Here is a 21,763-nt window from a genome sequence, read left to right on the forward strand (position 1 = left end):
AAAATGCCATATTCAGCCTCAGAAACAGGTGCTGAACAAGCAAACTCAAATTCATTCTTTCTATCAGCAACAGATGAAATGGAAATAATAAACACTGTTAATGAATTGAAGGCAAAAAAATCATTAGATTGCAATAAGTTGGACACTACAATAATTAAGCAAGTCATTAATGAAATTGCAAAACCTCTAAGTCATATCTGTAACTTATCATTTATTAATGGAGAGTTTCCAAGTCAAATGAAGATTGCCAAAATTACACCCATATATAAAAGTGGAGATAAGTATCTATTCTCAAATTATAGACCTATATATGTGTTATCTCAATTCTCAAAAATTTTAGAAAAAACTATATATAGTACGGTTAGATCAATACATTGAAAAGTTCAAGATATTAAACGATAACCAGTATGGCTTCAGAAAAAATAGATCAACAACTTTAGCTTTAATTGATTTAGTGGAAGAAATAACAAATAATATTGGTAAAAAGAAACATACAATGGCGATCTTCATTGACTTAAAAAAGGCATTTGATACTATTAACCACAACATATTATTTCGTAAATTTGAAAAAATTGGCATAAGAGGTACTGCACTAAATTGGCTCCAATCTTATTTAAACAACAGGCAACAATATGTACAAATAGGAGAATATAAATCTTTGTTCAAACAGATACACTGTGGAGTTCCACAAGGGTCCGTTTTAGGACCTAAAGTTTTTCTAATTTACATTAATGACTTGCAACTCATCTCTGAAAAACTGAAATTTATCCTCTTTGTTGATGACACAATGATAGTATGTTCTGGGGAAAACCTGGAACAACTTGTGATCGAAACGCAAATAGAAATTATTAAATTAAAAAATTGGTTTGATGGTAATAAATTGTCACTTAATATTTCAAAGACAAAACTAATGCTCTTTGGAAACCGAGAAATGAAAACAAAAGTAAATCTTAAAACTGACATGGTTCCTATTGAAAGGGTTAACCAATACAGATTTTTAGGAATAATAATCGATCACAAGATGTGCTGGAAACCCCACATTGCTAGCATACAATCCAAAATGGCCAGAAGTATTTCCATAATGGGGAAAGCCAAACATTTCTTAGATCAGGATTCCTTATATTATTTATTGCACATTAATACTACCATATATTACTTATGGCATTGAGGTATGGGGTAATACATGTAAAAGTAATGTAGACACACTTTTTAAGCTACAGAAAAGGGCAATAAGAATCATCCATAATGCAGGCTTCAGAGATCATACGAGTACACTGTTTTTACAATCCAAAATCCTAAAATTTAGAGATCTTGCAGAATTTAAAACTCTACAAATAATTTTCAAAGTGAAACAAAACCTACTACCAGATAACCTCCAAAAATTGTTTAGTGAAAGAGAGGGAGGTTACAATTTAAGAAGGAAATATAATTTAAAAAAACAGTGTGCTCGTACAACAATGAAACAAATGTGCCTTACGAGACATGGGGTGGATTTATGGAATAACCTGAGGACATCAAAGTGTGTACTACATTACATCAATTCAAAAGAAATTTAAAACTTAAAATATTAAAAAAATATGAAACTGAATAACATAACTTTCAGTATATATACAGGTGTGCATGTTTGTGGATCTAAACTGTTATATTATCGGGTCATATCGAATGTATGGGAAACATGAATGCACACGTGGACACAGGTTGCCCATGGTGCATGTGTGTGGATAAAAAACTGTTATATTATTATGTCATGTTGAATACAGGGAAACGTGCATGCACGCATGGATAGGGGTTGCCCATGTGTGCATGTAAGTGGATAAAACTGTTATATTATTAAGTCATATTGAATACAGGGAAACATGCATGCATGCGTGGGCTGCCCATGGGTGCATGTATGTGGATAAAAAATAATTATATCATCAAGTCTAATCGAATACAGGGAAATGTGCATGCATGCATGGGCCTGGGTGCCCATGGGTGCATGTATGTGGGTTAAAATTGTTATATTATCAAATTTCATTGAATCTAGTGTGTGTATTGGTGTATGCAAGGGTATTTGCGTATAGAAGTAATGTATTTATGTAAATATATGTTGATATGTATAATGTAAGGTGTGTGTTTATATAGGTATGTATGATCTCAAAACTTTTTATTTATTCTTGTCTGCACAGCCGAAAATAATACATGTGAAAGGGGGTAGAAAATATAAGTTTTACTTCATCCTACTCCCTTTGAGTTATGTACGGACTCTAAAAGATGAATGTGCGCAATAGATAAATGTTTTTAACTTGCTCAAAATAAATAAAAGAAAAATCACAGTGTAAAATCAGCTCTTATTGGAGTAGAAGCACATGATTTGACAAGATAGTAGAGCTGATTTCACTCTATAATAGAGTGTATTTTACTCTATTTAGACTGGGACCAAATGTTATCTGGGTAGAGTAAATTTTACTCAGCAAAATTTACTGTGTAGCAGCAGTGACTGCTCCGTGGAAATTACAAACTGAACAAACTATAGATCGTGTGCATCCGGAAAGTATTCACTGCACTTCACTTTGTCCACATTTTCTTATGTTACAGCCTTATTCCAAATACATTTTTTTCCCTTCAAAATTCTACTCACAACACCCCATAATGACAACAAAATGTAGAAAAAGTGAAGCACTATGAATACTTTCCCGATGCACTGTATAACAAGGATATGTAACAAGTTACATGAAATTCCTACTAAAAATGTGAGAGGAGTTTATTTCAGATTGCAGACACCCAATCACAAGACTGACGGAGCGTACATTTGGTAATCAAAGGCCATAACTCTGGTAAAATAGGCCCAACTCGAATGATATGATAATATGTGTATTATCAACCTGTAACAATGACCTGTACCAAGTTTCACAAAATTCCTCTAAAAAGTGTGAGAGGTGCTGATTTGAATGCTTATCCCCTTTTTGGGACAGATGGATGGACAGACAGAAAGAGAGACACAAATCACCCCTCGGGCCTTCGGCCAATGGGGCATAAAACTGGGTTTACATGATTTTAGTTCATTAGTTGGATTTCTCTGGAAGTGGAGAAAGAAGAAAGGGCAGCTCCTGAAGAAGAAGCATAGACTAGAAAAAAAAGAATAACTCTCTATCTCTCTCAATTTCAATTTCAAAATGGATTTCATCGCGCCTCGTAACATCCTTCATCAGAAAGTTCAGAAAGTCCGTTATGTATCCAAAAAAATTTGACAGGATGCCCAAGCGCCCTTGAACGGCCCTGTGTGCTGTTTCAGCATTCTAGAGAGCAAATTTTCTGGCATTTTATGTGGTTTATAGACAAATATAGTAAGGTTGAGCAGAGTTTCCTAAAACCATGATGTCATATTTCAGGCATGAGGCCATCAGCTCTGCGCACCTCCTCGCTGAGAGAGACAGACAGACAGAGACAGACACACTGACAGAGAGACATACACAGAGAGAAAGAGACACACACAAAGAGTGTACATGTTCTTAATTTTTATTTTTTGCTCTATGTAACACTTGATCTGACAATGTAATAGCATGTTTCCCATGTCAATAAAGCTCCATTGAAATTGAGAGACACACAGAGAGAGAGAGCGAGAGCGGCAGAGAGAGAGAGAGAGAGAGAGAGAGAGCGCTCTTGTTTCCAGTCTATGGTTTTTCTTCGAGAGCTGTCCTTTGTTCTTTCTCCACATCCAAAGAAATCCCACTAAAAAAGTCCCTTCGGCTGCTCCCTTGTTTTCACTCAGGGTCACCACAGCAGATCCAAGGTGGATCTGCACGTTGATTTGACACAAGTTTCACGCCGGATGCCCTTCCAGCCGCAACTCCACATTACATGGAGAAATGTGGTAGGGGTGAGGTTTGAACCGGAAACCTTCTGCAGCAAAACAAAGCATTCCAACCACATGGTCGCCACCCCTCGCTTCCAAAGAAACCCAACTAATCAACTGAAATCATGCAAACAAGATTTTTTCCAATTATCTGATGACTAAAGTGCATGTAAATGTGAGAGATGAGATTACTAACAGTTATCTGATTATTGTGGTCATGTAAACAGGGCCAATGTCAAAGGTGATAAACTGCTCAGCTGTTTCTCAGAAAGATGACTGATCACCAGAAGATAAGCTTGTAACATATAACATATAACAACAAAGCATTGAACAGGCAAAATGTAAATACTTTACAGCTCTCCTGTCTTTCTTACTGTACACATTAGATATCACATATGGCTGAAGATCTCTGTTCACACTGTTTAAACAACAACGACTTCAGCACTGCTGATGAAGTTGGAGAGAATTTGCGGCACAGTGTGATGCACTCCTCTCTTACCTTGGCTATCTGAACACACCAGTTGAGCAAGTACTGAGAGCCGATATTATCTTTATTCTCTCTGACATAGTCCAGCAGGCATCCGTAGGGCATTAGCTGGGTGACAAGCTGCACTGTGGAGGTCAGGCAGATGCCCAGCAAACGACACACATGGGGGTGATCCACGCTGGCCATCACATAAGCTTCCTGAAGTGCACATACACATACATAAATGTTCTTTCTTATTTATACAGCAAGTCAGGCAACAAAAAGAAAAAACAAATGGGCTATTTCAGTAAGGCATCTCTCACAGACATTATTCTGCTAAACAATTAATTAAACAAAAGATACATATTGCAGCAATCATATTAGAAAGTGTTAAGCTTAAAAATAAAAAGTCTTTTAAAAGTTTCAACATAAAGTTCAAACTCTCTTTCACCAATTTTGCAGAGACACCCCAGTTGTTCATATTTTGTGACCATCCAGGGAAGGGAAACTTTCTGTTGTCATTACAGAAAAGCAGCTTTTTTTAAAAAATGATGACAACCCCTGTTTTCAAAGCAAAACAAGCCTCTTAGAAGCAGGCAGAAGACGATGCACAAATGTGATTTTCTGCATTTGAATGTGTTACGGCAGCACAGCAGCAACAGCCAGGCTGTTCTGTGTGCACCTGATCCTGTCCAATCTCAGAAGCTAAGCAGAAGGGGTCATGGTTAGGTACGTGTTGTAGGGGAGAGCTCTGGTAGGTCTGAGGTTCACTTCCCGCCTGGTCCTTTCTGTGAGGAGATTGCATGTTCTCCCCGTGTCTGCTCCATCTTCCACTCACTTCCAAAGACATGCAGGTTAGGTGAATTGAAAACTTTAAAAATTGGCTGTATGTGTGCGTGAGTGTGAATGTGTTCATCTGTCTACATGTTAATGCTTTATGTTCCAAAATCCTTAATACAATGCTGATTTTAAGCGATTAATCACTTAAGTGTTAGTCGCTGTATAGAAATGCTTTTTCTGTAAAGCATCAGCTTGTTGTGTGGGCTGCCAGAAGAGGAGGTACTGCTGGCCCACCACCAGAAGGCGCCCTGCCTGAAGTGCGGGCTTCAGGCACGAGAGGGCGCTGCCGCCTCAGGAACAAGCCGTGGTGACAGCTGTCACCCATCATCCGTGACAGCTGTCACTAATCAACACATCTGGTATAAAAGCAGGAAGACACCTCCACCAAACTGCCGAGATATCGTCTTCATCTGGAGGTAATACTCTCAGCCCCTTTTGTGAGATCGATAAATCTATTATTGTGAGTGTTTGCAGGAGAACCGGTCGTTTTTGAGGAGGCTGTGCAAGACGGCGCTCCTTTTCAGCTGAGACCGCTGCAACACGCTGAGTGAGAGGTGGAGGTGGCATTCCCACCATTGTTACTGGGTGTTCACACACCCACCCTTTGACTGTCTTTTGCTTTCTGCCAGCAGTACCAGATCCGACACGCCGGGAAGGTGGCCACCTGGGGACTCCGGGACTTGGCGGCTCCAGTATTCCTCGGGTTCAGGTGGCGGTGGAAATCGTGTGGTTCCGGTTCGTTTCCAGACGGGCGTCTCCTATCGTCGAGCCTGCCCACACGACACCTTTTATTAATTGACTGTTGCACATTCTGATTCTGCTGTGTTTGGTTGTGACATTCACACCAGTAAAGTGTTATAATTTGACTCCTTCCATTGTCCGTTCATTTACGCCCCCTGTTGTGGGTCCGTGTCACTACACTTTCCCAACACAGCTTCTCAGGTCGTTTGGAGGACGCTGCAGGTTCACCACTCCCAGATGTAGAATGACTAAGCAACATGACCACAAAACCACTGAACCCAAGATGCACATTCAGCCATCTGCATTATTCATTTTGAGCAGGCTGCTTTTTTTCTCTTCTTTTTCTTGTGGCTTCTGGACTGAATTCCTTTCCAGAACATCTCAGCCTTGGATTACACACTAACACCCCCACATAGCCCTCCAATGAATTAATCCCATTTCCTGCTGTCCCCTCAAGTGAGAGGATTTTTATGAAGAAACATGATATATTCTCCAATATAGGTAAAATAATAAAAACATAATTTCAAATACAGGTTCACACTGACACCTGCAAATAATCTTCACACCTAATACTGGAAAATTAAAGGGAAAATATTGTGGTAACTTTAAAATAAATCCTACTGTTCAACTTGCACATCAACTATAAATTCCTGCTCTTTGGTAAAACAGGCTGAGGTGTAAACGTTTCAAATGAATAGCTCTTTTACTTCTGACTCACAAGAGTATGACATATGCTCCAAAAGTATACCACATAAATCAGTGAACCTACATCTAAAATCTCTTTGTTTGCTTTCGGAGATGTGGCTTCTCTCAAAACCTTGATGGCAACAGGGATCTTCACATCCTCCCCCTCTGGAACCCATAGGCCCTGTAAGACACAAATCTATTAGTGATCATGACAACTAACTCTGTCCCGTGGTGCATGTTTTCACTTACAGTTATCCGAGCCTAAATAAAACTTTGACATTAATCAAAAATTCAAATTTTCACCACTCTGGGAGGTACAGCCACATAATGTGAACACCAGGAGTGGGCAATATGACCTAAAAATAATATCAATAGCATCTCATTTTTTTTGTCCATGATGGCATTAAATCATGGCAGCACTGGTTTTTCTGCTTTATCACCCCTTTAATAATTATCTTACCTGAGCAAGAATTTAACCTGGACTCTTCTAAATTTTCAAATCTGCTTATGCCAAATTAAAATCTAAATTAAAAACTTCAAGAATTAGATATTTTTGCAGTTTTACATGTAAAATATCCATGGTTGTGTTTAATCGATGATAATTAAGGCTGAAACAAGCATGCACACTGTTCAAAAGTCCACTGGTTCACACAACAGAATCACAGTTTAACCCCTTAACGCCCATCGTCGCATATATGCTACAATCTCTGACTCAAATATGCAACTTACCAAATTGACCTGTATGCCTGTTGTCGTAAATTTGCAACATACCATCATTATTATTATAACATTATAACATAAAGTCATTACCAGAATACCCAATATTACTATCTAGTTTTTGTGCAAAAGTGAAATTAATGATCTCAACATTATTTACCATTTACATTTTTTTATATACAGCTATATAAATTCAGGCGTTAAGGGGTTAACAATATTTCCATGACGTTTAATTTATGTTTTCATGTGAAAATGACTTTGTAGGCAGTTACATGCATAAGAAAAGCACGTAACGGGTGTTTCGACTTATATTTGGAGTTCAAAAGAACAGGAAAAAAACTCCCCTGAGCTGTAATCGTCATAACTCCAGCGCAGCAGTGCTGCTCTGAGACGGGAATACACCAAAATGATTTCCTTATGGTGTTATCTTTTGTTGGCGTCATGAAAAAAACAAAAAACAAAAAAAAACTGTGACAGCAGGGGTTCTTGTTGGCCTGTTTTCTCACAGTGTTGATGGTGTTGTGCAATCCATATTGATGCGCACTATCACACCAGTGACTACTATGGCACCAGTATACTGCCCAACCCTAGCAACTGTGTAAGCAGATTTTAATCCTCACACTGTAACTGATACCAACACACACGCACACACACACACACACACACTTAAAGTGAGAGAGGGTCACTCACAAATGATCTATAATGTTACAAATGCGAAATTTAATAGAAAATCTGGCAGCAGCTACAGCTGAGTGAGAAGGAGAAGAAGGACTGGTGTTAGTAACGTGGTGATGATACTCTTGACTTTCAGCATCGGTCAAACGCTGATGACTGAGGCATAAAGGTTTTTGAAGGTGTGGTGTTACCTTGTAAACTGTCCCAAAAGCCCCTGATCCCAAAACTTTAGCCTTCTTAAATTCAGGTTCTTTGAGGATCCTGAGCAGAGCCTGGTTTGGTGCTTCTCCACTTGGAGTCAGGGGTTCAACCAACTAACACAAAAACAAACAAACACATACAGCTTCTTACAAAAAACACTAAGGACTCTTAAAGTGCGCTGCAAGAATTCAAAATTACTTCCAACAAATACACCAACCACCCCTTCCAAAAAAGAAAGCAATGGACAAAAAGTAAAAGTGATTCCCACATTTCCTCTTTCAGTCCTTTCAGTTTTAACTAACGGAAACTGCCCACGAGTACAGAGTAAGATATCACAGAAGACAAATTGTTATGTGTCGGACGCAGCTCGGAGAACCGACCAGTGTTTGAAGGACCCAGTATGAAATAAGCAGAGCACGGTACAAAGGCTAACTGAATTTAATACATAACAGTGATGTGATACAAAAACAACAAAAGAGTGTGCGGTCTGGCGTGGCGGTGATACGGTGCGCTCCCAGCAGCGCTAACGGTCCGGAGCCAGAAGCCGTTCGGACCCAAGGACCCCGCCGACACCCCCCAGGTGGCCGCAACAAACCGAGTCTGTGAAAGAAGGAACCATTATGTGAGTCCACACTCTACACACAGAGAGACCACTCAAAGGTGTACATAAACAGCAAACACTTCCTGGCTTAATTACTAATCAGCTTCCCAACCTGCAGGCATGGAACATCCAGTTCACAAAACTCCACTGCAGTGGAAGCCGATACATGACTAACGTACAGCTCAATATAATAAGGTGTGAGGGACACCACATTTACTGACTGTATAAACGTTAGTCACAAAATCTAACGTACCTCAGGAAGTGTGCTGACGAGCATGAGACCTCACCCCCTCCTCTTTCACAGACCGTACATCAAACCCTGGACGTTCTCTGCATCCACTGATGATGAGATGGCTCCCGAGACGACGATCTCACCCGTCTGGTCACAAGGTCGAGTCTCTGGCAAATACACACTGTATACTCCAGTCTTAAATGCCACCATGTTCCAATCCATATAGATGCACCACAGCTGTGAGTCCTGACGAGCCGCAGGTGATCAGGGTGAGGTCCTGATAACCTCAGCAACACAGCCACTCAGTCCCAAATGCAAGCCACCTGGAAGGAAAAACAAAAGACAGAAACAAAAAGGCAGCCAGGCCCCCCAGCCATACAACACAAATAATGACTATCTCTACATACAGGAGGCTCCCTGTAATGATAAAATTATGAAATGATAAATCATACTCTCAACATCTGACTGCCTGGAAGCCTGGTGACTCATCTCACTGTTTGTACCTCTCTCTCTTGCAGAAGTCTTCTCATTGTCCGCTTCCTCTTGATGTGGCGTCGGCGGAGCAGCACAAACACAGACAAGCCTGCAACGAGGACAGCCAGCAAACCGCCAACTACACCAGCTGCAATCATGGGAAGTCCAGAATATCTGCAAGACAGCATGGGGGCCATTTATAACAATATTTGAAGCAGATCCGTGTGCATCATGCAAAGGTGAGACAACAATGTTGGGGGAAGTCACTGTATACCTCATCATTAATGACAATTAGTGTAAATGACTCACTTTCTGTTTTGGCAGCCTGTGAGTCCAGGCCCTCTGCACCTGAAATTAAGAAACACACACACAGAATCAAATAAAGTGTCACAGGGTTTCATACCAAAAAGTCAGGAGGATTTACAAATTCGTTCATTACATTTGAAGTTGAGTGATCAGAAAAATGTGTCAAACTTAGCAGTCAACAAAATCAAATCACTGCATCCACATGCTCATGTTCTCAACTGATGGACAAAAACAGGAATTAAATCTGGACAAGAAGATGTTTTCTCACTGAGAACAATACATTTTTCTGCTATTCCCAAGTGGCCAAGTCTACAAGTCTTCAAAGTGTAAATTAAAGTGTATGTTGTTTCATTGGAAATACTCTGATTATAAAGAAGTAGCAATAAACATCTGATTTTTGGAATTTTAATAACTAAAATGTCCAATGCAACACTGATGTGAACCTCATGTACAAGATATTCTTTCAGATTTAGAATAAATTGTTATAGTTTATATTCACAAATACCAAGTGTGCTGGGTTAAAAAAAAAAATCAGTCTGTTTCACAAAACTGCTTCCTGCAGACTGATTTAGGAATGGCGACCTCTTTGTTTTGTATGTAACTGTAACATTGCTATGGTGTCTCGATAATACAACCCAGTCCGTAATGTGGTCTCAACCCTTGGTAGTCGTTATGCCTTCATGACCGAAAGGTGTTTTTTTTTAGAAAGCCTCACCTAAATGACATACCAAAAAGTAAAGGGTTGTTACTTTTGAACAAATGATTAACAAATCATTTACTTTGCACCCAGAGACAGAAAATGTGAGAAATCTGCTGTGGACATCAGCACCAAAGGCATGAAGATGTGACAAACACATGATGGGGACAGAAATTAAACAGTGGACATTCCACTGTGCAGGTTTCAAAGTGCAACAGATAGAAATAAAACTGCAAAATGAAAAAAAAAAGAGAAAAAAAAATTTAATTTAGAAACTTAAGTCAATTTATTAGCAACTGTACAAAAATGTACACACAACTCAAGTCCATAGTCCACAACATCTTGGTCCAAGGAATCCTTCCTGACCACTAATCTCATGATTATTACATAATGTCGACAGCCAACAGCCTAACGAGGACAGACTGTGCTCACAATAAAACAGGACGAGCACAGCTGCACGAAATAATCGGCAACAACATGACAACATTCCCATGCTCGCACCACAAAGATATGTGGTACGAGTTGAGTGCCAGTTAAAGGTGAGTGTGAACAACACTCTTACCCCTCAGTGCAGTTTTTGTGACATGGCTGGCACACTTTCAATTCATTGGCGTATTTCCACACCAGTGTTTCGTCTTCACCTGGCACGCCTTGGGGACAGCGAGACACACAGAACAGTCCATCTTTGAAGTTGGCGCAACTGGTACAGTTCCCAGGACCCTGAAAGTACATTAAAAAAATAGACTTGTGTTTACAACGCTCTTCAGAGGAGAAGTAAATATTATATTAATGGTGCTGTTTCATAGTAATCATCTCTTAAAAACATCTTCCATTAAAAAATGTCAGCGATAAAGTCATATGTTTTACTTTAGGCCATAATTCCACTGTTAAATATAACCTGTTAGAAATGTTCACTGCATTTTGAAACACGCAAAAATATTTTGAACATGACACTATAGAAATGTCCATTTCTGTGTTAGAAAGCTACACCCAACATTCTCCACTGACACGTTCACCAACTCTAAAAAGGTGACTGAACTTGTTTTCTAAGATTCAAAATGCATCATGTCATGTGTCATTCTGCTGATGGATAAACTGGGAGACTTAAACTCTTTACTATGGAAAATTTCAATCAAGACAATCTCTCTAAATAAGAAAAATGATTTACCACACAGAAAACAATAAAAGGATATAAATTTATCTATATTTATGTGGACACCATTGGAAAACAGATCAAACCTAGGCTCAAGTCTCCCATGTGCCTTCTATTAAAGTGTAACTGAAACCACATCATCTGCCAAGTTGTTAGATACTTCCAGTGCCAGGGTACTTGTGGCTGATTCTCCAGTCAACTGCGAACCACCAAATTTTGGACAGAATTCAAAAGCAAAAATATGCTGCACTGGTGCTGAGTTACTTTAGGCAGGTGGAGATACTATTCTCCTGGTACTGCAAATAATGTTATTTCACCAGTCTGGGAAACCAGTATTATAACTATGGCCTGGAAGAAAAGACCTGCCCCACTCTTCAAAGGTAAGGGTGGTTGTCTGGATTGCAAGAACTCCAAGGGTATTACACTACTCTCTGTGCAGGGAAATGTGCTTGCAAGGATTATTTGTAACAGGAATCACTTCCAGTTACTTGCCACAGTGGTCAGCAACAGGAACAGTCTTGCTTCACTCCCATGAAGTCATCGACAACATCCTAGCGCCATGGATACTCACAGAACACAAGTCTATGCTGCCTGTGTTGAGTTTCACAAAGCATTTAATTCAGTTGACCGGGCTACTCCATGGGACACTAGGGAGGAAACACTAGTAATGACATTTTGGCCATCTGGTACATTTATCTGGTCATGATCTGGCCAGGACACGTGCCACAGTGCTGAGGACCTCAGTGGTTGGAGAAGGCCAAGGAGTGGCCCACGTCCCACCTGGCTGTGGCAGGTAGATACCTATTTCCCAGAGGCAGTGTTGGATTTGTTGTGTGTCTGGGTGGCTGCCATTCAGGAACCAGGGAAGTTCCATAATGTGAGTGATGTGACAATGTGCAGCATCCATGCACGCTTCCAGACCTGTTCAACCGGACTGGATGTGTAAAAATTTGGTACTATATACTTTGGCTAATAAAACATTAATCACAAGAACAACTATGACAGATTTCATACTGTGGAACAACTCATGTTTTACGCTCTTTTATTCTGACCTACTGACACCCAAACACGAAGGGCAGAGGTTTCAGATTCATAAATAATGTTTAAAAAGGTGTTCAAAGTTTCAAGTGTTTTCAGTTTAACCATTGGTCGTGAAAGACATACAGGTGCTCTGCAGGTTGCTGTTCCATTCATGCGTTGGCACTCGGGGTGACACTCCACGCACGTTTTATTCATGACCACCTCCCTTCGTTCTCTGCAAAAGCAAAAACAAAGCTAAGAGACACTTGCTGCTGCACCTCATTTCAAACAGTTATGTGTAAAGTCAAATTCCTGATCCTTTTTTTGAGGGCAGAAGTTAAACTATAAGCATGTCCGCATTCAATGTTTGACAAAAAAATTCAAAGATAGACATTAGTAAATGTATGAGAATGTTTGTCTTTTGGATCAAACTGTGTACATAAACCCCCGAACGTCATATCGTGGTCTAGAAATGCTAGCGATAGAAAAATATACTTTGCAGAAGTTATGCGCACAGTGTGGATATCCAATGTTCAGACTGCTTATTAGTCTAAAATAAGGAACACTGCATCTCAGGGGTTAAAATGTAGTGAAAGAGAATCCTCCCTCACCCCTCCAGGATGTTACAGGAGTCAACACAACTCCCGTCACGGCTGTAGTCACGGCAGGCAAGACACAAGTCCGGACCAGGGCCCCAGCAGCCCTCTGTGGTACACTTTGTGTCACAAGTGTTGTTCAACTTTGCTGAAAACAGACAGACACTCTCAAAAAAAGCTCTTTATCCCATAATTGCGTAATTTCAAATGTTAGGCTCGTTTAAGTCATTGTGGCTCGTGATTGTTGTAATCACAATTTACACAACAAGAAAAAGATGAGAATCTAATTTTTTTACCACAGGTGGAAGGATCAGCATTTTCATCTATCTTCACCGTTTGATATTGTGATTTGAAGAGCCCCTGCCAGTGGTGTTTCTCGGAATAGCAGAGTTTAGGGTTTTTCATGATGATAACATCTCCATCACTGACTTCTTTGAGGGAGCGAAGGCCCAAATAGCTGATACCCAGCTGAACAACGGCCAAACTGCGGCTACCTCTAAGGCACCGAAGACAAAGCCGGAACAGGAAGAATGAAAATGGGAGATTTTAATGGCATTTGAGTCATTCAATGTGTTCAAAAGGCTGTAAATCAGGAGTGCCTTAATGAGAAACATACCGTTTAGTTCGTCCTCGGATGACCTCCAGATTCTGAAAAGGACTAAGTGAGTCCATGTTTGCCGGCCATGTTTGAATCCACAAGTATCCTGAAGCAACAAATAGGTCATTAATTGCCAAACGCTTTAGTGTGCCATGTTTTAATTTGATTCACCTGACTCCTACCAGTGATTTCTTTAACTGTCTTAAACACATCAAGCTGGGCAGGATCCATCTTTGGTGTCTTGGTGTAGCTATCCCTACAAATAACAAGAATAAGTATAATACCTTAGTCTATGGGCCTACAGCCACTTTTGACCTAATCTGTACCACCTAAGATGACTAAACAACACTTACAATCCAGCACCAGTGTACCATGAACTGCACAAAAAATGCACGATAACGATAGGTAGCTTTAACCTGATAGGGGTCAATGAAGGTTTATACTAGGATCAAAATTTAAACATGCTCCAATGATGTTTTTAAGGTAAGGATTCCAATAATGTACTTTGGACTATCTATGAAAGTTATTATAGTTGTTGGATAAAAACAGCAGAAATGGTGAGAATGGCCAATTTCAGTTTTTTAAAGGGGTCAAAAAACTGACCTGCTGTGGCGAAGAAGACAGAGGTTAAAATATATATTGACTCCAATTTTGTTAACAGGTGATGCAAAGTATTTGTTGAGCTAACAGGAAAAAAATTAATTGTTTTGACTGTTTTGAATGCTTGGTCTCCAAAATAATAATAACAATAATAAACAATGTCCACTGGATTCTATGACATGTCTTCAAATGCAATGCAAGGTGTTTGAAAATTACCGCATAACGTGATAACTAAGCACAACAGATGGTGCAAACAAATCCTTCTTAAACTCTTACTCACTTGAACAGTAACTTGCATCGCTATTTACCAAACTTGGAGCACCTTTAACTTTTTGAACCCTGTACAAACTGAAACAGATCTTTTTTTGCTGTTTTTACCCCATAATTCCATAACCTTCAGTCACTGATTGCTTAAACTATACCTTTTTGGATTCTTTATGGTAAGATAAATAATGTGGTATACATTTGAATATTATTGGGGTATTTATAAATTTGGCTCCTGTGTCATCCTTCATTGATACCTACTTGGCTGTAGCGACCACTCTAGGATAGTTATCATATACTACATTTTTGTGTCAGTTCCATTATTTTGAGGCTGGATTCTAATTGTTGTTTAATCATGTTAGGTGGTACCTATGGCTTGTCTGACATAAATGGACATGAAGATGCACTTGATGCATTGCATGTTTCAGACTTACCCATAAATGGACGTGTGGATGATTGCTATGTTGCCACTGATTTTAGTGCAGTTTTTAAAAGAGTCAATGTTGGTAGCATTGATTGACAGCGTCTGAGCAAGGTTTCCCATTCCGAGTCCATTACAAACTGAAAGGCAAAAAAAAAACCAAAACAAAACTACAATTTCAAGCAACTGTTTCCACTTGACCCTAGAAATTTGACCATACGTTTCAGAGGCCATATGACCACTTGCTGAAACCAAATTCTACTGTTTGTAATGGTGGTTCCTCTGAAATTGTCTTCTTATAGCAACACCTGTGTTAATGTAATTTTCTAAGATGTACAAACTTTAAATCCTACAAGGTTTCTAACACTGCACTGAAATTTGGTAACCAAAATAAAAAAATAAAAAAATGGTATATTCCAGCTGTAGACACACAATATGTTCATGTTTCATTTGTCCAGTATGTTCAACAGATTGCTGGCTGAGAATCAGGTGGTCCTATGTTCACTTTTTATTGTTTTCAGACAAATGGATTTGAAATTGTTTTCAACATGAAGAGAGCTGAGCCGTATTTTCAATCAATCAATCAATATTTATTTCTATAGCGCTTTACAGCAGCCAGACAGTGTCCAAAGTGCTGTGCAGTAAACTCAAAGATTTTGTTGCATTGAATGATTATGATATAAAAATTAGGGATAGTTTATTCTTCTTCTTCTTCTTATTATTATTATTATTATTAATATGAATTTAATCTTCATTCACTCATAGGTCATCAAAATATGGAGACAGAACTTCTTTATTCTGAAAACAATGTTATATTGTGTGTTAAAGGGTCCCATATCCAATCTCAGGGTTAGAGAAATATTTTTGAGCCTACTGGTCAGGAACACTAGCACTAATTTTGTGACTGGTCCTCCTGGTCCAAAGTAGCTGCCCCAGGTATATGGAAGCTCAGAGGTTCCGATGATGAGCCTCAGTGTAGCATTAATCCTCACATCATGTGCCTGTATTCAATCAATATTGTATTTGTAAATCTACTGCATGACAGAACATTTTCATTTTGTGTTGAATGTATGTAAAGTTATAAACATTTTTACATGATCCTCTGCTTTTATGTGACTGTACTGTGCACCTTATACTTTGCTTTTCTGTAATTCTGGCTTTGTGTTTGTCTTATGCAGTCCAAACATAGCTTTTACTCTTGTTACTTAATCCACTTGTCTGTTCTTGCTGTGTGAGCTCTATAATATCTCTGATTTTTGGGGGGCAACAATTATATCTATTGCTTCTCAGACTAATATGATGAAAATTTTATGAATGATTCAGAGGTCTGCAACCTTGACTTTCAAAAGAGCCATTTTTGTCCCGTCTTCCACAAATAAAATTTTTCTAGAGCCACAAAACATATTTGATCTTTAAAATGAATGAATAAAGATAACACACCTTATAATGTTTGTTCTATATACAGTTCAACTATATGTTTTTAATTGTTCTTTTTGTTTTGTTTTTATAACTCCAAATCAGAAAAGTTTGGATGATATGAAAAATTTGGTGGTGGTGGACATATAATGATCCTGACATTTACTTTGACATTTATTTACTGCAGACTGTATGAAACCAACATATTTCATGTTTTGTGTGGTCAGCTTTATTTTATTTGTTAATATATATCCATTCCCGCATTTAAGGCCTGCAGCATTTTCCAAGAAAAAAGAGGTTGGGACATTTCTTACTAAATGTAAGAATTAATCATTTTTCCAGCCAGTTTTCTTGAGAAATGTCAGGGGATGACAACACAAATATTTCAACTCACTGAATATTTATTAGAATTCATTGACATCAATCATTCAGAAATACAAACAGTGTGGTACTTTATGGTAAATCTGTGCCAGGTAGGCATTTCTCAAAACTAAATGTCCACGCTGGAAGAAGACAAGTGAGAAAAGCCACCAAGACACAACTCTGGAAAAACTCTTGGCTTCTGTGGGTGTGAATGGAAAAACTGGGAATAGTGCAATATAGTGATTTGTGGCTGTTTTCTGTTGCATTTCTGAAATTACAGAACTACTATAAAGAAAAGTGTTATCATTTTTATTGTTTTTTTTTTTTTTTTTACTTTGTAGAACTGATGTAAACACCAAACTCTTATAAAGATGAAAAAAAAAATACCTGGGCATGTGCAGGAAAACGCTGATATACGGTAAACTGAACAAAGCAGGCTGATTTGACTCCCCATTTTTTTTTAAATAAGAGGTAATTTACTTTGAAGTAAATGAAACATATACTGCAGCTTAATAACTTTGAAAAATAACATAAATTAGCAGCTGGTGTTTTTATTCTGACTGGAGTACATTTTAGTGTGATGATTGAATTTTTTCTCCTCCTCAGTCACATTTTGTGTTTGAACATAAAACTACATTAACTCATGATATAAAATAAATACTTAAAAAAAATAAAAGCTTATTAATGTTCAGAGATCTCAACTGCTTAATGGGAGAACCTGTGCATTGAGACACTGCTCTTCTTCACACTCTCCCTGCCTGTGTGAGCACCAGCTGATTGAGCAGCTCCACACACACACACACACACACACACACACACACACACACACACACACACACACAGCTCATTTGAAAAACTCTGCATTTTAGACGGCTTTCATGAAGCCATCCATGCTTTTTCGGCCATCTTTTACGAAAACTGACCGTCCAAATGAAGGCTAGACGGCTCGCTATCCTAAAGTCTGTTGTAAAATTGTCGGACTTGTGGAACACTTTTAATCACAAGACCGACAAGACTTTTAACTAGACATCGGTCTAGCAAGGGAAAATATCTACAACACATAGGTCAAAAATTACTGGTCCGTGACCTCAGACCAGTGGATTTCTCTACCCCTGAATCTGTACACCTTATTTTTTTCACTTTAACTCTGTTACCTTCTGTATTGCCAAGTTCTATCGCAATCACAATTCTTTTTTTTTTTTTTTTGAACAAGGTTTATTTATGATTTTTTGTAACACAATCTTAACAAAACACCAGAGTTTATAATCCCATCCCCACCCACAGTAACACTGAGGAAATGACTTCACCATAAATGACAACAGAATAATAAAATGAACACAATACATAAAATAAAATAAATAATTAAAACCATTATCATCATTAATAATAATATAAACAATAATAATAATAAAAATGACAGTAAAAAAGTTATAACAAACAAAATGTAGTACAATTCTTTTTAAATTTAACCAGGTTAGTCCCACTGAGATTAAGATCTCTTTTGTAAGGGAGACCCGGGCAATTACAAAGCTTCCAGTTCACCTAACCTGCATGTCTTTAAATGTGGGAGGAAACTGGAGCACCGGGAGGAAACCCACGCAAGCATGCAAACTCCACACAGAAAGGCTACAGGTGGGAATTGATCCCATGACCTTCTTGCTGTGAGGCAACTGTGCTAACCACTAGCCCACCATGCTGCCAAAAAGAAAACTGTAAAATTTACTTAACAGAGTGCAAATAACTGCTATCTCTGAAACACTATTTCAAAAGCACCATTCTGAAAACAGTCTTGGTGCTGTAAAAAGATCTTTCAAAAATTAACATAACATGCATTAATGAATGATTTCGACACTGTATGATAATAGTGTTAACAATGGATATTGGCCATTTTGACATGAAACTAAATCCCTGTCAAGATACAGGACTTTAAGTTTCTTTTTGTATATGTGAAATCAGAATACATACATTTATGTTAAGCTTGACATGATTCTGTAATGTACTGATGTAACTGATTCTACTTTTGGCAAAAGTGGACATATAACCAGTTAATTCTCTGTACATGGCTACACAGACTGTAGTCAGAAACATGTCGAGACAAGAGACAACTTAACTCGTTACCTTTTGGGCACAGTCCATCACACTTGGTACACTTCCTGACTCCTCCCTCATCCACCTCATAAGTGTTGCCACTGCACGTCCGCACGCATGCACCATGGTCAGTCACAACATAATTATCTGGGGTGATGCAATATACAAGATGTTAACTTTATACCCATGGGAACATTGATTTACTGTTTCTATATTACTGAACATGTGAGCACAGAAAGTCAAACACATAAAACCAGTCTAATAGTTAATTTTAGTCATCATAATTTTATACGATGCTTAATAACTCTCTCAGTATATTGAAAAACTGCAGGACATATATTATACACAGAGCATTTGTTGGGAAACTGTGCAAGTTAAAATGAGAAAGGGCAGTTGTTGCATTAACACGGCCTAGACCTTAATCATTTCTTTCCTTCTTTATGGTTTATAACTAAACTCACAGAAACTATAACCACTAACAACCCCAGAGGACAATCTGGGCACTTGTTCATCACAACCCAATGCGAAAAAGCTCATATTCATGCACAATGTGCTTCATAATAACAAGTGAAGCCCTCTAGTTTTATTTTATTTATCTTTGTTGTCAAGACACCAGCTACAGAGCAGGTTTGTATTAATGGTAATAATAATAATAATTATAATAAAAACACACAAGCAGTGCAGCTGCCTGGAAAATGTAAGTAAAAATCTTAAAATGTTTGTGAATAAGTTAAAACATTCTTACGGGGGCAGCTCTTTACACAAGTAGCTCCAAAGCTGTACTTTCCATGTGGGTTAGGGACCAGCTGATGTAGGTTGGGGTCGTATAGCATGAGCCGAGGGCAGGAGTCCTTACAAATCCCATCATCCTGGAAGTCCCGACAGGCCTGCAGCACAAACAACAGTCACCCTGTAGACTGGGACAATAACAAAACCGCGTACTAATGATAACACTGCATTCCACTGTAACAGCCTTGGCTTGATCCATAGAACTGTTCAGAGGCAGACTGTAGACGTTGATGCTCATGGTGCTCCTAACTGAAAGATGTAATCAGCAGTTCTGTCTCAGTGGCACAAAACCAACAGTGATTACTGTGGCTAAAACACTACTTTGTGAAAACTCTGTTTTGCTGCAGGCAACTCAGCCATACAAGTATTTAACTATTAAGTATGAAACTTTCAAAGTAGATTCACAGTGCTTTGTTGATCCTGAAGTCTGGACTTTTTTTTTTTTTTTTTTACAGTTGCAGTTTTGTCTCAACAATTTTTATTTTTTATTTACAATAAAGCAAAATACGTACATGTTATAACCCTAATTCCAATGAAGTTGGGACGTTGTATGAAATGTAAATAAAAACACAATACAATGATTTGCAAATCCTCTTCAACTTATGTTCAATTGGATACACCACAAAGACAAGATAATTAATGTTCAAACTGATAGATTTTTTTGTTTTTGTGCAAATATTTGCTCATTTTGAAATGGATGCCTGCAACACATTTCAAAAAAGCTGGGACAGTGGCAACAAAAGACTGGGAAAGTTGATGAATGCTCAAAGAACACCTGTTTGGAACATTCCACAGGTGAACAAGTTAACTGGAAACAGGTGAGTGTCATGATTTGGTATAAAAGGAGCATCCCCAAAAGGCTGAGCTGATCACCACTTTGTGCGTGAAAAAAAAATAGTCCAACAGGTAAAGAAAAATGTTTCTCAATGTTCAATTGCAAGGAATTTAGGGATTCCATCATCTACGGTCCATAACATAATCAGAAGATTCAGAGAATCTGGAGAACTTTCTACACGTAAGTGACAAGGCCGAAAACCAACACTGAATGCCCGTGAACCTTCGATCCCTTGGCGGCACTGCATTAAAAACCGACATCATTGTGTAAAGGCTCATACTGTGTGGGCTCAGGAACACTTCAAAAAACCATTGTCAGTTAACACAGTTTGTTGCTACATCAACAAGTGCAAGTTAAAACCTTACCATGCAAAGCGAAACTCATACATCAACAACATCCAGAAATGCTGCCGCCTTGTCTGGGCCAGAGTTAATTTGAAATGGACAGACGCAAAGTAGAAAAGTGTGCTGTGGTCTGATGAGTCCACATTTCAAATTGTTTTTGGAAATCATGGGCGTCATGTCCTCCGGACAAAAGAGGAAAAAGACCATCCAGACTGTTACCAGTGCAAAGTTCAAAACCCAGCATCTGTGATGGTATGGGGGTGTGTTAGTGCCCATGGCATGGGCAACTTACACATCTGTGATGGGACCATCAATGCTGAAAGGTATATCCAGGTTTTGGAGCAACACATGCTGCTATCCAAGCAACGTCTTTTTCAGGGATGTCCCTGCTTATTTCAGCAAGACGATGCCAAGCCACATTCTGCATGTGTTACAACAGCGTGGCTTCGTAGTAAAAGAGTGCGGGTACGAGACTAGCTTGTCTGCAGTCCAGACCTGTCACTCATTGAAAATGTGTGGCGCATTATGAAGCGCAAAATATGACAACGGAGACCCCGGACTGTTGAACAACTGAAGTCGTACATCAAGCCAGAATGGGAAAGAATTCCACCTACAGACCTTCAACAATTAGTGTCCTCAGTTCCCAAACGCTTATTGACTGTTGTTAGAAGGAAAGGTGATGTAACACAGGGGTAAACATACCGCTGTCCCAGCTTTTTTGAAATGTGTTGCAGGCATCAATTTCAAAATGAGCAAATATTTGCACAAAAACAATAAAGTTTATCAGTTTGAACATTAAATATC

At 38.7% G+C, this 21,763-nt stretch overlaps 1 protein-coding gene across 1 annotated transcript in view; it reads right to left on the reverse strand.

The window, feature by feature from the left end:
• Positions 1 to 21,763, reverse strand: part of egfra (epidermal growth factor receptor a (erythroblastic leukemia viral (v-erb-b) oncogene homolog, avian)) — a 113,675-nt gene that overhangs the window by 19,167 nt on the left and 72,745 nt on the right. Inside the window, exons 7-20 of the mRNA XM_034182410.1 lie at positions 19,737 to 19,878; positions 19,022 to 19,138; positions 15,138 to 15,264; positions 14,022 to 14,095; positions 13,858 to 13,945; positions 13,538 to 13,737; positions 13,257 to 13,389; positions 12,790 to 12,880; positions 11,035 to 11,192; positions 9,779 to 9,817; positions 9,499 to 9,643; positions 8,153 to 8,275; positions 6,652 to 6,750; positions 4,335 to 4,520 (exon numbers count right to left, since the gene is read on the reverse strand). Coding sequence (XP_034038301.1) covers positions 4,335 to 4,520; positions 6,652 to 6,750; positions 8,153 to 8,275; positions 9,499 to 9,643; positions 9,779 to 9,817; positions 11,035 to 11,192; positions 12,790 to 12,880; positions 13,257 to 13,389; positions 13,538 to 13,737; positions 13,858 to 13,945; positions 14,022 to 14,095; positions 15,138 to 15,264; positions 19,022 to 19,138; positions 19,737 to 19,878 — 1,722 coding nt within the window. The remainder of the gene's footprint in view (positions 1 to 4,334; positions 4,521 to 6,651; positions 6,751 to 8,152; positions 8,276 to 9,498; positions 9,644 to 9,778; positions 9,818 to 11,034; positions 11,193 to 12,789; positions 12,881 to 13,256; positions 13,390 to 13,537; positions 13,738 to 13,857; positions 13,946 to 14,021; positions 14,096 to 15,137; positions 15,265 to 19,021; positions 19,139 to 19,736; positions 19,879 to 21,763) is intronic.

The sequence above is a fragment of the Thalassophryne amazonica genome, chromosome 12 (assembly GCF_902500255.1).
Source record: "Thalassophryne amazonica chromosome 12, fThaAma1.1, whole genome shotgun sequence".
NCBI classification, from domain to species: domain Eukaryota; kingdom Metazoa; phylum Chordata; class Actinopteri; order Batrachoidiformes; family Batrachoididae; genus Thalassophryne; species Thalassophryne amazonica.